Below are 16865 nucleotides of genomic sequence, written 5' to 3'. Positions count from 1 at the left end.
GCTGGGGTTTTTTTAAGTTGTAATGGACCTAGAACCTGACCTACATTGAAGCAAAGCTTTTTTGTCTCTGATCAAAGTCATAATCTACAAAGTGAACAAAAATAATTACTTGTGCTCATAAGAATTTTGAGAGCTGGCAACAATTAATTATTACCATAAGAATTTGAAATGGATACTCGCATTAAAAAGAAGGGAAAAAAAGTCTTTCTATATTATTGACAATTTCTGGAATACTTTTATCATGCATTGGAAAATTCTGCCTCATAGTGTGCTTTCTACTCAGAAGTCTCACAAAGCTCTACATATATTAATGAACTAATATTTTAAGAAGTTCACTGAGAGATAAACTGTTATTAATCCTATCCCAGAGAAATTATGTGGGTTGCCCAAGATCAAATAGGAAGACTTAACAAAACTAAAAATAGAACTTAAGTCTTCTGACTCACATTTCTGTGCATTGCACACAAAACCACCCTTTCACCCTTTCTCTTTTTTTCATTTACCTCTACAGATTATTGCCAGCCAGAACTGTCAAAAGGTGTTATTTCACTTCCTACTGTTTACTGGGCTATCTTCTCAGGAACCTGATAATCATTAGTTTCCTCAGATACCGACGGAACAAAAGCTAGCAGAGTTTCCCTCTCCTCTGAAGGGTTTAATCACTAGTTCTCCTCTTGAAACATGCTCAGATTAGCTGTAGCTTTTGTGAATTCCAAGTACAGTCCAACAAGAGATTTATACATTTTTGCCACCACAATTCACAAAATAAGCACAGATTCATTGGCTATCTGCATGCATAATCAAGCAATTTTCTCCTAAAATATTAATTCTGTACCATCTTCTACCAATCCTGCAAAATTACCTTACTTGACAATATGTCTCTCAATAATCTAAGTCGTATTTTTATCATTATTGTATTTTTTCTTGTTTTCTGTGGATCTCCAGTCAAGTGTCCTGCTCTCAGAGGATGCATCCAGCTCAGGTAAGTTTTTACACTCACGTCAGCAGCAATGACGGTGACACTAGACCTTGCATAGACTTCCCAGGTACACACTGAGACAGTACTTTGTTTTATTTCAGACTGAAGGTAAGTTATTGCTTTTGCTGCCTCAACAAACTTCCTGATTGATTAACTAGAGGTCATCTGGAGCATAAAGCAACATTATTAAATTTCTCAGTTATATTTTTGGCTGCTCAAGCTAAAGTAACTTGCCAGATATCTGAAATACAACAAAAACTGGAGCCATTACATATCTGGAGGCGTAATCAGCACTGAAATGGAAAAAAACCAAAGCAATTCTTTGCCAAAATTTATCCTTGCTTGATTCTGTTCAGTATCATAGGTGAATCTATCCATGCGCTTCCCACAGAGACACTACCTGACATTGCACCTGGCAGTTGACAGACACTGAAAACCTTTCTGCAGACAGCCAAAGCTGATGAATCTCTTAACTCAGTAAGAGCATATACTGCTTTAGCCCCACCTTGCAGGACACATCAAACAACCCACACCTTTTCCTACAGTTGAAGTGGAATGCCTTTAAGTCATTTTTGAAGGAAAAACATCATTATAAGGACAAGGAATCTCAGCTAAAATCCAAAGCAAAATAAAATTCAGGCAGACAAAAAGATCTGACACAGATCACCTCTGTGTTTAATAGATAAGAATTCACCAGAAGAACAATTGCTGATTACACAGTGATTCAAGATGACATTAGAACTTGACCAGTAGTATACCCCAAAAACACTGCCTGTTACACCGATCATTGATGAGAACTAAGGAGAGGCTATAGCCAAGAAGGCAACAGAGATATATGCAAGTGCCATCTGGGTTAGGAAGAAAACAAAATTAATTGAAGCAGCATTCTGAAGCTGAAGCTGGGGTATATTCTACTTCACATTACTTCTGCCTATTTCAGTAACAAAATAACTCACTCTTGCAATTGGAAACTCAAAAACATGCAGAAAACCTCTTGGCTTAAACATCTAGTTTTCTTACTTGTCTTCTCACCCATCAGGGCAGGATGGAACGCTTGTGAAAGAAAGGTGTTTAATGTTTTCGATTTCAACATCATGTAACTGTCACAGGAACCAAGGAAAATATAAATCTATTAGCAATATGCATGTTCAAAAAAAGGAACATATGCCTCTCCAGAGGTATTTCAGACATTAAAATTATTAGTATTCATTTAACACGTTCGGTAAACCTGCACAAAGCACTAGCCTTAGGAAAGGCTCCAAAGTAAACATTGTAATACACACCAATCTTCCTAGTCACGTTTGATGAAACACAAAATACGCAGTGAACCACAACTATTTGAAGAACAAGCGCATTTATGCACCACTGAAAAACAAGGAGGGAGCACAGCAGGCCTGCAAACAAGAACCGCTTCTACATTAAGAGAACAGATCTTACTGAGAACTGTTCAGCAGTGACCAGTAGGGCAGCAGTTGCTATACTTACATGTTCCTCTGGGTAAAAAGGCTGCTGTTTGCTGCCAGTTTATTGGCCTCAGACAATTCCACTATTCTCTGCTCCAGTGACCTAATCTTCGAATCCATTGCATTGATCATCTGAAACAGAGCAACGTGCCTTTGAGACTGCACAATAGAATTGATTATAAAAACAATGTTTAAAAAAAAAAGGCTGAACTTCTTCCAGAAGCAAAAAGAAGCAAAAGAAAACTGATCAAGTGGCCAAAAGAGCATCACAGATGCAATTACTAGAGCTATTCAGAACTACTTTCTCCTGCTTTAAATTAGAAAAAAGCAACCATTGTGTTATCAATGTACAAAATGATGTGTACACAGCAAACTATGTGGCTACTTTTAAGGAAATACTCTTGAAGATACCTTGAATTAAAAAAATATGTCTTTTAAAATTAGTATTAATCAGTGGATTTCCTTCAAAACAGCTCAGCAGTACTACAAAACCTCAAACAAAATTATCTTGCTTGAAATCAGAGTCTCTGAAAGCTACTCTTAAAATGCTTTGATTTCCAATTCAACTGTACATACCGCCTTCTGTTCAGCCAGAACTTTACATTTCTCACGTGCTTCTTCTTCATGTCTTCTAAGCATATTCTCAAGTGCCTCCTTATCTGCAAGATCTTTCTTCATCTGATTTTCCAACACCTAGATGAAGACATTTCTTTTGTCTAAATTATCTCTGTTTCACTAGGCAAAGGGCAAGCAGAAAGAAAATCATCAAGACAGGATTTTTTTTAAAGCAATGGATCATATCTCAGGCAAAATTAAACCCAAGATGCAATTGCATGAAATCCATGGAATAGCAAACTCCAAAAAAGAAGACTCCCTCAGTCATCTCTGAAGACTGAATTATGGAATTTCACAAAGACATGGAGATATTGTAGATTTTTTTTAACTATCATTTTAAGTCATATAAACTGTGTTCAAGAAATATTGCAGACTAATGCAAAAGAAACAGAAAAACTCTATACCCCAGTATGTAGAGTAGAGGAAGTAAGGAAGTGCACATCCTTTGGCTGCCCTATCAATATGGCTCTGAAGTAATTTGTAAGTTCTGTAAGTATGCACGAGAAAGCAACTGAGACTCCATGAATTCTTCAAGTCGGAAACACCAAATGAAACAGCTAAGTAAAAGACTTCTTTTTGTGGCACAAATACCTGTCATTAGGAACAGGACTGAAGTAACTAACTATTTTTTTTTTTTAAATACATGTTATGTATGTATGTCCACAGCTTTAAATCAGCTGTTAAACTGAAGGTCATTTCCTTCAAAGACATTCAAAAGCAAAAAGTCTGCACACCACATGATATTTTTTAGTGTTCCAGTTACAAGCATCCCATGTCCTCCTTCATCCCTTTGAATCTCTTTCACCTCGCTTCCTGATTCCTCCAACTACATCATATATCCCCACAATACACTGGCTTTCTTTTTTTTTTAATTCTTTTTCCAGTCCCTATCCTCTTTTCCAGTTTTTATGTCACCACTTTTCTTTCTCAACATCTACCTCTGATCTTCCTGCTTTCCATTACTCTTCTCTCATTACTGATTACCACGTGCTCTGGTCTGCCAGGAAGCCTTCTTGCTTCTCTTTCTTCCCTTCACATTTCTCCCATAAATTCCTTCTCTCCTTTTAAATACCACATCCTCTCACATTTAAGCTGAAATGTAGAATTAAAGTCCTAGGTAAACATACTAAAGACTGCTGAAAACAGATTATGCTCAGTAGAAACAAAGGTTCTCACAAAATGCATTTACTGGCTGAGGTACTGCAAGTTCTTTAGAAAAACCGTTAGCCAGTGCACATACTCCTAAATCTCAATTTGTTTTTCCTAATTTTAGATGATGTCTATGATTCTATTTTCTAACTGTTTGTTACAGTCTTATGCTACCCTGGAAAAGCCAAAAACAAAGTGGGTGGTTTCTGTGGCTTCTTGGTAGATGTTACAGCTCCAAGAAGGTGGAATTTCAGAAACGCTCTAGTATTTGCTGAATTTAAAAGAAGCAGGTAGGCTGTGTGAATACCCTTAGAAAATCATCAGTAGGAACCAAAAGCTTTTTCAGGATGTGAGCTCCAATAGCATTATTTAGTCAGCATTAGTCAAACTACAATCGACAACTGCCTTTCCTATAGTTCTGACTTCAAATGCCACGTGTTTTAATGCAGTGCTAAAGACAGATAAGGTACTAGAAGAAAAAATTATTCAGCTCTCTGAACATTTCAGTAGTACACAAGAAGGCAACTCATAAGACAAAGCAATCAGAGCCTAAAGGCAACTGGTCTTCCCTGAACTCTACCCACAAAAGCTTGTAGGAAGATGATAAGAAGATATTTAGAAGATATTTTTACTTTGAGTTTTTCCTCATAGAATTGTTCCTTCTGTTTCAGCTGCAGCTCCAGATGTTGTGCTGCGATCTGAGCCTCACGATGCTTTTCTTCCAGCTCCTAAAAGCAGCAGAGATTCATATTCAGACACAAAGAAATAGTAGATGCTGTGAATGTGTTATACAGGTATCAAACATTCATTCATTCTTTTTTTTTTAAGGCTTCACACTATAAAATTCCCAAGACCAGGGCGCTTTGCATGATGCTGCTGACCCATCCACTGGAGAGCAGATACACTGCTAAAGACAAGGATTTCTATTTCCATGGCAAGAATCTCCATTTCCCAGTAAAATATTCCCAAAGATGGGCCAAGGATGCTTTGTGAAAGTAAGCAGTTATAAGACTTTATAACCACAGTGGCATGACAGGAAGTTCAGATCTATTCTTAACAAAGTCTCTCCCTTGTTTTCTCACAGAAGACCTCAATAACGGGGCACTGCTGTCTATGCTTTTCATTCTACATTCATAGAGCGGGCATAGTATTTACTTTATATTCCTCAGACAAATGTTGTCAGAATAACTATTTATAAATTGCTTGGGAAATTAAAAGTGCAGGATGCAATATATACAGTAGAACATACCAGAGTATTTTTAACCTCTTGACTTCCCATCAGATAGTTTGAGCCATGCACAGTAAGGACTTAAATAATTTTGTATCTCAGAAGTTAGCTATTTCTGTTGTTAGACTATATTATTCAGAATATAGCTATAATCACTTTTCGACAGGACATCTTGCAAGAGTTAAACTTAGAACTTCCAGCTCATTCATTGTCATATTTGCCATTCCAACAATTTCCTTGGAACAAGAGGCAAATCCAGGTCTGTCATCCGCTACCACTGGGTTGACTCTTGCATAGACAAGCTCAGGTTTTGGGATGCATCCAGGTCTCCTGTCTGACTTCATTACTGCGTAACACAGGAAAATTTCCTGGTATGTCTACTTTAGCTCTTTTCATATTCTCTTTTCTATCTTCCTCATCTTGAAAACATACAGACTTCTTTGCTCCAGTAACTGCAATGGACCTCTTTTTCCAGAAGTGAGAATCAAAGAGGAGGTTCACCAAAAGTAGGTCATCTACAGTGCCTAGTACCCGACTCTTCTGCAAGGAATGGAGATTGCTGCTTTTTGCAATTGAAATATGTCTCCCAGCAACAAGAGGGACAACTCACCTCCCTCAGAAGCCCACACGTTTCAGGTCCTGGCAGAGAATCAGACAACCAGAGCAGCAGCAGCTTTCAAAGCTATCAGCATCAGACTGCTCACACTGTAGCAGAAGCTTCACCAGTTTCTGCAGTGGCACTTTACAGCCAGGGTGGGCTTAAAAAGGTAATCTCTTACCGTTCAGGTTCTTGCATACTATTCTCTGTGTAGCACTTTGTTATTAGCATCATAGCAATGATCTACACCTGAAAGCACTACTAAGTATCTTCTCTAACTTGTTTCTTACTTCTTGTTCAACTCTCTACAGACAGATCAGTAGGTACTTCTCAGGTACTGCCAGAGGAGTGTACATGAAACCAACGCCTCTATTCAAAAATTTCCACCTTATTCTATGCAATTCTGTGTCTCCAGCTCCCTTCCTGCCTTTCTATACTTTCTATACAGGAAAAGTCAAAAGTGTTTGAAGAGATCAACTTGAGGGAACGAACAGGGTAGAAGTGGAGGAAAAAAAAGTATTATCCTGTGCTCCCAGATCAGAGCTGCAAGGAACTAGGAGAGACTCTGTAGGATTATTTCTTCAATGCCTGTTTGACTTTTTTACTTTTTTATCAAAATAACTTTCGTGTCACTCCAACATTCTGTCAGAACTCCATGGAAACTATGTATAAGAAGAGCTAAACATATCCCGTGGTGTAAAACAATTAGTTGATATTTCTGCATTCCCTTCCACTTTTTCCTCCACATAATCAAAACCAAGAAACAATCCCTAAATATACACAAGAGGCTTATGAAACAATTCAAATTTTTACACTATTTCTAAACATAAAGCTGGCTCTGTGCCCAGCACAACCACAGTCTCCCACTTGCCATGCACTCATGTTATCAAAACAATTTGGAAGAAACAGCACTACTGAAGAACAGATTCTACCTTTTCTTCAGAGTGCTCAGGAGTTCTGATGCTAAAGTCTACACACGCAGCTATTACCCAGAACAAGTATCGGTCACCTGTTGACTCCAAATACCATTGTTTATACATTTCCACGTGGCCTTCCTCAGGTGTGTCTATGCTCAAGATTGCTACCAACAAGAAGTAATCTTTTTTTCCTTGTCATATTAGCAACGCACAAAGACAACTCATGAGAAACACAAAAGGAGTTTAATTATTCTACTATTAAATTACGCTTTCCGTTCCAGAGAAGTAAAAGTACTAGAAACATGCTCTGCTTGGTTCACCGTAGACTGCCATACCAACTCGCTATAAGGATTTAATAGCTTTAACAAGGAGAGAAACAAAAAATTGCCAACTGAGAAGGTATGTGGGTGAAAATGGATTCTTGACAAATATTATCTTTGGAGATGAACAGTCTACATGACTAACTTCTCTCTGCTTCAAAATGTAAGCATTTCAAGGAGATCTGACCTCTAAATCCCTTTGCAATTTAGTTTAAAAGCTAGATAACAACCTTTTTATTGTCACAGTATCCTGTCCTGAGAATGTTTTACTTCTGAAACAATCATTAGGTAATTAATTTAAATATTACTTAAATTGACTTAAAAGTGCTCCCACTGAGACAACCAGAATTTTAAAGCAGCATGAAGACTAAAGGAAAAGGAGTGTGTTTATAACTAAAGGTGCAAACAGAATTTGAGTGCTTAAGCTTTCTCCAGTATGACTGGTACAGGAAACAAATCCATTTATTCAACAACTTCTGCCTTATTCAATGCAATTCTACGTCTTCCTTTCCTTTCCTACCCCTTTCTTACAAACTCTTACCCTTTATCTTTCATTTTGACCTCTGCTCACCAGAATTTTTTCTGCCATCTGTTGAATCTGTTGAGATTTAGTTTGAATATCTTCCTTTAGTCGGTTTTCTCTTCGTTCCACAGTCTCTAATCTCTTCACTTGATTCTCCAGAGAATGGCGCCGTTCCTGTAGAGCAATTATGAACTGCTGTTTAGGCTAACCAACTCTGCATTATCACAAAGCAATTAGTAGTTTCTAGAAAAAGTCATCTGAAACAGTCAATACATGGTTCTTTTTTATATTTGAAATCCTCTTCATGCCTCAAATCCCTTATGCTAACCACATGTCCTTATTGACTCCTCACTGAAAATAACAAGCTTCTCAGTTTTCATCAAGTAAATATATGTTTTTTAGTGAAAAACGTATTAATGTCTAACATCACTTTCCCACGAATAGTTACTACAGGAATACACGCTGTTTACAGTCATCCAGATGAGGGTTCCTAAACTGAGACACATCCCAATAACTGACTTACTCTAGATAGACATTCTCCACTCACCTCGGCTTCAAGCAATTTCTTCTTCATGCTTTCATTAGAATCTTCCCGATTCTGCAGTTTCTCTAACTCCTTCTCAGCTCTCTCCTTTGCTTGACGGATATTCTGAAGGAGTTCAGTTGCCTCTGAGCTAGCTTTCACAGCCTAAAGGTCCAAAGGAAAAGGAAAAAAAAAATTATTATAAGAAAAAAACACACACAAAAATTTGGTATGTGAAAAGTTCATAATCTCGACATGGTCAACATTCTGAATAAAACTGCTACAGAACTTTGGCCTAGCAGTCTAAAATTAAGACAACCTACAAATGTGCAGGAACCCAAATTCTAACTTCTGTTACATAATTTTTTTCTGTTTCACAAAAAAATGAAAATTTACGGGATCTGCGTTTGCCTTGCTGTACTGCAAGTTTCTAATTGTGTCTGTGTACTGAAAGTAAAGTCTACCCCCTAATTCAGCTCAAGTTATTGGAAAGCTCACAAAATACTCCTACTAAAACACTAGGAGAAGAACCTGTTGGCCTACAGAGAATTCCTTAGAATTAGTGGAAGGAGAAGAGGGGAGGGGGGACTGAAAGATGACTGTTTTGAAATATTAGAAGTACTATTTCTACATAGTTTTGGCCTCTTATTCATGTTCTAGATCACTAACCCTTGAAAAAGCCTTCTCTCAGCAGGTGCCAAGTTTGAAAAGCTCTCTCAGTGGATTATTCTGACAACTCCTTTCCTTTCTCCTGAAGAGAGAAGTTCTTACAGTGGTTTCTTAAGTGACAGACTGACCACAACTGCCAACATTAGATATTATGCACTTCCTTCAGCTTACTTTGCTGAGATATTTTAATTCTGTTGTGAATCCTTATCATTCAACATTTTTACTGTAAATAACTGACCTGGAAAGTGATTTTGCAATTAAAACAGAGTATACTAGGAGACTAAACCAAGCCCAACATGTATTTTGCTAGTGAGCTAAAAACATCTGACCCTGTCTTCAGAAGCAAGGGACCAGTGCGTTGCATACGGCATACCCAAACTGGGCTTTTATAATTAGGACTTCTCTACACTACTCCAGTTTTGACTTGGCTTCATTTGTAAAAATAAACACTGTTGGCATGTCTCAAGAGTTGAAAGCATATTGAGAACACCAATGATTTCAGATACTCGTTCCCACTCCCTTTTCCTTATCATCCCCCATGCTATGACTAATTCTATTTTTGATGGTAAAACGCAGTGCACCCCTTCTCTGCATTAAGGTTTCACCGAAAAATCTTAGGGAAAATTCACTTTCATCACCCAGACATTACCTTTGTCAGCTTTTCCTGCAGCTCCTGGATTTTGGCTTGCTGCTCTGTATTGATCTACAGTTAAATAAAAAGATGGGGAGAAAGTGCGTCATAAAACCAGAAAAGGAAAAAATTATCTCTACTTATGATACCACATTTATTTTAATTCACTTCCCAAAAATCTTCGTTTCGCCATGTAAATTCCAACACACCAAAATGCTCCTTGGAAAACTACTCCCATTTTACTAACTTCTGGTTGATTTCATATTTTGATCACCAAGTAGATTGTTCAGTATGAGAATACTCAGAATTCTTTTTATTTTTAACTTGCTATTCTTTATTCATAAAGAAAACCTTTATGTATTGCTAACTTAACTCCAAACTCAGATTACACACAACAGCCTGCCTTTGCCTAGCTTCTGAACACAATCCATTGAGAACAGGATATCCAGACACAGCTGTATACCAAATCAAAAAGAACAGTGAATCACACCAATAAAAAGATTTTCAAAAAAATAAAATAAATTAGGGAGGGATGTGAGGCTGTGCATGCCACTGACTAGCCAAAGACACTCCTGTTTTCTGTGCATAATATGAAAGACCCGGGAAGCAAACTCCAGGACAGTGAAGTAACATACCTTCTCCAGTTTGCAATACAACTCTCCTGCTTCACTTTTTCCTTGATCTTTAACCTGTAACTTAAATATAAAATATATAAAAGTCTCAGGAAAAGTTATAGCACACTGGTCTTCTGTCCAGTCACCTCATGCAACTTAAACATGAGCAGTTACACAAAGTATAAATTACTGCATTTTGAGCATACAATTGAAAGACATTTCGTATTAGTTGTACAAACCACGATAATCTTTAGATTACACAACTTGTGTGTACGTGTAAAACAGCACTAGAAATTCAAGAGAGCATCAGCCCCCTCTCCCATGAAGCCTAAACTACCTTTTGCAATTTGTTGTGACATTCAGTAGCTTTACGTTTGAATTCTTCAGCTGCCAGTCGGGACTCTCTCAACTCCGATTCATAAAGATCACTACGCCTGCGAGCTGAAATAAGATCCTCTTCTAATTGATTCATCATCAGCCTCATTTCTTCTACTTGAGCTTGATATTCCTGTAGTTGTGGTGGAAGGGAAGGAAAAGGTATTACATTTTAGATGCAACAGGGGAAATACGTGGAGCAGCACATCCCAGAATACTGATTGCAGGCAAGAGGCATACTTAATATGTGGAAGAAAAGTAAAGTACAAAACAAAACAATAAGAGCTAAATAAAATAACATATCCACAGAGTTCTGTTTTGAGTCTTGCCATTTTCAAGTCAATACCTCATAAAAGTCAAAAATATTGACTTTTTGAGAGTGGCTGCAGAAATGCATATATGCATCTACATACAAATGATAAATATTACTTACATTTCTAAGTTCTGAAACAGAAATGTGCCTTTGAGTTGATGCCTCTACTAAATGCCCAGCTGCTCCCTCAAGATATATTTTCTCAGGCTGAAAACATGACAATTACCACAGATCTGCACAGCTTGGGTAAAGGAAAGAAGGAGAAGCAGAGGGGTAGCACACCGTGGCTTCTAGCCATCAGACAACCTAAAACCAAGTAGTAACTTAGAAAAACTGGCTAAAAATCACATTGCCCATAGAAGATATTTGCCTATATAGGCAGAAATGATTCCCCATGCAGGACACTACAAGATAGGGCACTTGGTAGGAAGGTGGGAGAAGAGAAGAACATTTGAATTGACTATTTCAGTGAGACTGGGTGCTCAAACTGAGACTAGCTTGTGAGACCGCTTCTCATATCTTCACTGGAAAAAAATAATTTAATTATGTTTATTCAGCATTTACTAAGTTCTTTAAGTATATCTTTTATAAAATTACTCTAAACAAAAACAACCCAAAAACCAAAACCAAAGTATTTTTCATGAAGCTGAGAACAAGTAGAAAACATGCACGTCAAGAGCTAAGATTATGAAAAATATTATGAAGTGGGGGAGTCTTTCTTTCCATTTTAGTATCTTACAGTATGCCTGACTACCCCCATATTCAAAAGAGTAACTGTCTCGTGACAAAAATCAGGTTTGTCATCACTCCTTCCAGCCAGCCAGCTGTCTTTAGTTTTTAGTGACTGCATGAACAGTGCCCCTCATGTCAGCCTGAGAGATCCTCTAGCAACATGGAGAGCTTATGCAGATGTGGGCCTTTAACGGAGAGTAAAGCAATCTGTCAGGCGGGGCACGGCAGAATGTCTCTTTGGTTTGTAATCCCCAAATTGGTTCTCTGGTTTGTAAGGCAGACAGGGGACCTACTCATTCCAGTTAGTCTCTCTATTTTCTTGCTGGTAAGAATTAGAGCCTTTTTATAAAAAGCGAGCGTACATTAACTCAAATATTGGTTTCATACAAATACATTTGTGAATAAAAAAGGCAGAATGGCTTGAAGGAATACATGTTCTGCTCAGAAATCATAATTTGTTATGACTTCCTGAAATACTCAGCTTTTATATGAGCAAACACTTGACCAAAGAATTACTGGTGTGACTACAGTTGCCACTGTGAAAATGAGGGTTTGAGGAGGGAGGATAATGAGGAGGGAGAAAAGAAGGAAGAAGAGGAGATAATTAGTAATATTGCAGTTTTTCTTGTTTCTTCATGTTTGCAAGACTCTCTCTGAATAAATCTCCTGGTCAGGTCAGAGGAACAGACCGCATCACTCAAGGTGACACAGAACAACACTTCCTGCATATGCTTTGGTCACAGTTTAAAAACGATCGAGATGCACTTCAGCGCATATTAATGGACAGGCAAAGCTCAGGGCATACACCTGAAGCAAATCGCATCAAGGTAGCTGCATACAGATGAGTGGGCCTTTCAAAAAATACTGATTTGTTGCAAGTTCATCCATTCATATAGGTCTTTATCAAGTAATGACCAAAACACAGGTTTAGTTAAAAACAACACAAAACAAAACCATATAAAAAACCCCACACACACCTCAAACAAAAAAACCCACAAACCCACTCTTCTGTTCAAGTACCTGGGATTAAGCTGAGCCTACAGTCTTGCCCTGAAAATACCAAATGCCTGATTATTGGTTTTTGAAGACTCTGATTTGCTGCTCATGTCACTCTTTCTCCCTCAAGCTTCAGGTTTTCAACAGCAAAACCCTAAGGGACTTTTCCATCTCCCCTCCCAGTTCCCTCTGACTTAAAAATAATGATCCAAGTCTTTAATGGCTAAGATCCACCTGCTGGTATGAGTCAGCAAAAACATCTTGGCATATTTTTTTGTGGTGTTCTTGCACATGGGTTTCAGATAGCTCAGAGGATCACCCCAGATATGAAAGTCTGCAGGATATTACAGATTTATTTGTTGACCTGAGCAGCATTTTTATGTCATCATGAATCTTCACAAGCCAAATTAAAAGATTCTGGGACAAAATGGATGATTAAAAACTACTTGCATTATTTTTCCTCTGTTACATACATCTGTACTGCCTAAGAATCTACTGGCATTTATCACCACCAAAAATGTTCCACATATCAATATTTAAAGCACTTCTGCTAACAAAGCGCCCAAACATAAAGTAATGAGCTTTAGATTCCTTGTATTACATGAAACAACCTTCCAGAAGAATGCTATAGAAGTCTATGGAGGCCTGCTACATCCAGAGGGTTATTTTTGCATTTCATTACTTTTTACATAAGAGATGCTCATGTCTGGAGAATTATTACCAAGGTTTCTGGGCTTCCTTGTCTCAAACACTGTGAAATTAGTCAGTTAATGTTTGCAAAGTGCTTTGAAGATGAAAAACAACAGATAATTGCAAAGAAATGTTTGAATGCTATAGCAAATTTCAATTTCTTTTTCTCAATACAATATGTTGCTATTAATTCATAAAAGTGAATGGGTTCTGTCTTGTAGACCATTTCAAATCCTAAAAATGTCCACATTTGTCACCATATTTTCATTTAATTGTGACTTTTTTTTTCCTTATGAACAACTGTATAGATTAATGAATTTTCAACATTCCTCTGACGGAAAAAATTATGAACGTCTACATGGCAGACAGATTAAAATAGGAAAAGAACAGTTAGGCAACACAGATTCTGTTTTGAAAGACTATCACACATTTTAAGTGGCCAGATAAGAAAGAAAAAAAACAAACAAAAAAACCAAACACCAAAACAAAATGAAGGCTAGCTCAGTTCTCTCCCAGGTCAAGATTCATGAACTTGTGAAATTTGTACAGTTTGACCATTTAAAATGGATAGTTTATTTCTAACGCAGCATACTACTACAGCATTGCAACTTTCTCCTAAGCTTGACAAAGTACTTTCAAGACCAGGAAAAGGAAAAACTTCGAAGTTTGGTGTTTATGCTTACTTGCAATATGCACCAAAGTGTACTTTTGTTGCCTCCCATTTTTTGTTAAGAAACCAAATGAAAACACACAGATTGGGAGTCATCACAGCCTACCAAAATAACACGTAATCCTGCCAACAGAGCTGGAATATGCCAAGAATGCCTCTTTGTAGACAGCCACTCTGCTCCCCGAAGAAGCAGGTATACCTGTTCTTTGATCTCTTGCAGTTTTCGGCTTTGCTCTCTGATATCATGAAGTAGCTGTAGTGCCTTATCATCTTCCTGAGACACCTCCATCCGTGCCTGCTCCAGGCTTCGCTTTAAGCTCTGCAGAAAGCAAAATGTTCAATACATAGTCTTTGGTTTTTCAGATGGCTGTATAATAAAGGTCTTTAGTTATACAAATGCCTCCTTGACTGCAGTGAGGCATCAAACAAACTCAGGGCACCAGTGATGGAACCCTATAGAAATTAATGGACAGTGCTGCTTCTACCTGGACAGAGGCAGCCCATTTTACAAATGCTGTTTTACTACACTTAAATCTTAGTTCAAATCTCTGCTTCCTCTTACCAGGTTCAGAAACAAAAACCACACAGAGAGCACAAAAGGCATCCATTATTGACAGCATTTATCTATATTTCATCTAGCACTATTAGTTCACAACTTAGACGCAATCCTTCAACTTCATGTTACTAACAAGCGTATTCACTTTTCTCGTTGCTGTTAAGTGAGCTGAATCCTTTAATCATTGTTAAACTTTTACAAAGAACAGAAGAGCTGCTTCTGTACCTCACCACATACCTTACCTGCAAATTTTGACAGACCAGTGGTCCTCCTATCAACTGTGTATTATTCTTCAACAGAAAAATACAAACTGAATTTTATTTATTTACTTAGTAGCATTTGGTGTAGGAAAATCACTCAGCCCCACTTTAAGATATGATTCCCAACAAACAAACCCATCAGAAATGCTTTTCAATTCTCTGAAATGGAGTATTATCTGGATTTTTGTTCTTGGTACAAGAGAGGAAACAGAATATTATATCCAACTGAAAATACAGAGACCATTAACTAGAATGAAAACATCCTCATTGGAATCTTGCCAGGACAACAGGGCAGACATTCCAGCTCCCATGAAAAATGCCAAATGATCTTTGAAGACACGGTTTTAAGGCCTCTTTTTTATATTCTATCTGAAAAATAGCACCTGTCCTAGCATCATCCTTGACATTACAGTGGGGAACTGGATCAGTCTGAACTCAGAATACCACAGACGGAGGCAACACCATTGTCTCCTAATCCTCTTATTTGGCCTTGAAGATTTCTGTCTAGGTACTGACTAGGCCCCATCCTCTTCTGGATAAGAAACCTGCAAGAAGGCAAACCCAACCATGTTCTAGCACAGCCAGCAAGACAAACACCACAAATAGTTTCAGCAAGACCAGGACAGTAGTTATTCCTGTATGTTCTAAGCACATGATCATGAAACAAAGTTTGAATGAAACTATCAAGCAAGCCTCTGCAAACAATTCAGGACTCCATATTCAACAGACATCCTCTCACATATTTTCTCTCCATCAAGTACCCCACTGAAACCACGATGGAAGAGAAAGACAAAGACCACCAGATTTCAGGCCTTCAGAGCTGAAAGGACTGGTATAAGGGCTCACACTGCATTCTGTGATATAGGTGGCCAGGTCCTGCTCCAGGAGGGATCGCTGGGTCTCAGAGGCTTTCAGTTCCACCTCCTTTTGGCTAAGTACAGCCTCCACCTCTGACACTCTCCGGTGCAACCGCGTCATTTCCTGCTCCATCTGCAATAAACATCAAGAGGTTATAAAGGGGGCTTGAAAAGCTTTGTTAACTGCTACTTTCACAGCTCTGTTTGTAAGGAATTTGTCTCCAAGAGACTTCTAGATATATTTCTCCAAATGGTGTTTAAATTCCGATACCATTGTCTCTGCTCCAGGAATGCACAGTTCTTCTGAAGGACAAGTAGTAAGTCTAAGTCACCCCATTCATTCAAGCTGCGTGTTCATATTCAGTCATTCTTCGAACCCCAGTTAGCAAAGAAGACACATTCATTTTTCACCTGACTTGCAGAGATGGGTCACTTTAACCTTATCCCAAATCCATGCTGGACCAGAAGATGGTTTCCCCCCATCTCCTTGCCAGGAGCAAATGGTCAAATCCAGAACAGAGCAGGGAGAAAAGTAATCGAACTCTCATAAAAGTCTCAGACAAGCAATAAGTTTTAAAAGACTCCACTGGGTTCCCTTTATTGGAGCACAGCAACTGTTATAAGATGTTCACCGTAACCAGTGACGTGACAACAGTTACGTAAGTAGAAGCTGATGAGTGAGGAAGAGAACCTCAGAACAGTACTGCTGTAATTGTGCGTATGACGAAGAGGCACGGCCTGCAGGAAGCAGCAGTCGTCTGTGTCACGCTGAGAAAAGGACTGTTTAAAATCCAGAATCACTTCTTGTTAAGATAAAAGTATCTAGAGCAACAGCATGGTCTAAATTCATCTCCCTTTGTACTGGACAGGAGGCCACCTCACTGAAGGAAAAGCACTTTGCCCACCACGAGTCCGGATGATCAGCAGCATCTGACAGATCCCTGGACATACAGTGGTTGCAGATTCCTGGAGCAATGTAGATGGCCAATCGCATAAATAAATACCTTGTGACACTTGTCCTGGGCGTCTTGGAGTTCTTTGCTCTTGAGAAGAAGTTTCTTTTCCATGGAGTTGACCTTGGCTGGAGAATCCACACTTGAAAAAACAGATCTAAAAGAGCAAAGTCAAACAGCACATGAATACAGGTGAAGGGTAGAGAAATCTCCGTTTATGCAGCCTTGGTAAAG

The 16865-nt window shown here is 38.3% G+C and overlaps 1 protein-coding gene across 2 annotated transcripts in view; it reads right to left on the bottom strand.

Annotated features, from left to right (window-relative positions):
* The window catches only part of CIT (citron rho-interacting serine/threonine kinase), a 68747-nt gene that overhangs the window by 29449 nt on the left and 22433 nt on the right, over positions 1-16865 (bottom strand). Inside the window, exons 10-20 of one of the 2 annotated variants that reach the window (XM_010076958.1) lie at positions 16683-16788; positions 15668-15811; positions 14205-14324; positions 10567-10737; positions 10251-10304; positions 9634-9687; positions 8340-8480; positions 7841-7966; positions 4839-4934; positions 3019-3135; positions 2465-2574 (exon numbers count right to left, since the gene is read on the bottom strand). In XM_010076958.1, coding sequence (XP_010075260.1) covers positions 2465-2574; positions 3019-3135; positions 4839-4934; positions 7841-7966; positions 8340-8480; positions 9634-9687; positions 10251-10304; positions 10567-10737; positions 14205-14324; positions 15668-15811; positions 16683-16788 — 1239 coding nt within the window. The remainder of the gene's footprint in view (positions 1-2464; positions 2575-3018; positions 3136-4838; positions 4935-7840; positions 7967-8339; positions 8481-9633; positions 9688-10250; positions 10305-10566; positions 10738-14204; positions 14325-15667; positions 15812-16682; positions 16789-16865) is intronic. The other variant, XM_010076959.1, reaches the window with a different exon arrangement.

Source organism: Pterocles gutturalis, unplaced genomic scaffold (genome assembly GCF_000699245.1).
Source record: "Pterocles gutturalis isolate BGI_N339 unplaced genomic scaffold, ASM69924v1 scaffold12043, whole genome shotgun sequence".
NCBI lineage: Eukaryota > Metazoa > Chordata > Aves > Pterocliformes > Pteroclidae > Pterocles > Pterocles gutturalis.
The sequence above is the reverse complement of the archived record's forward strand: the minus strand, read 5'-3'. Positions and strand labels throughout refer to the sequence as shown.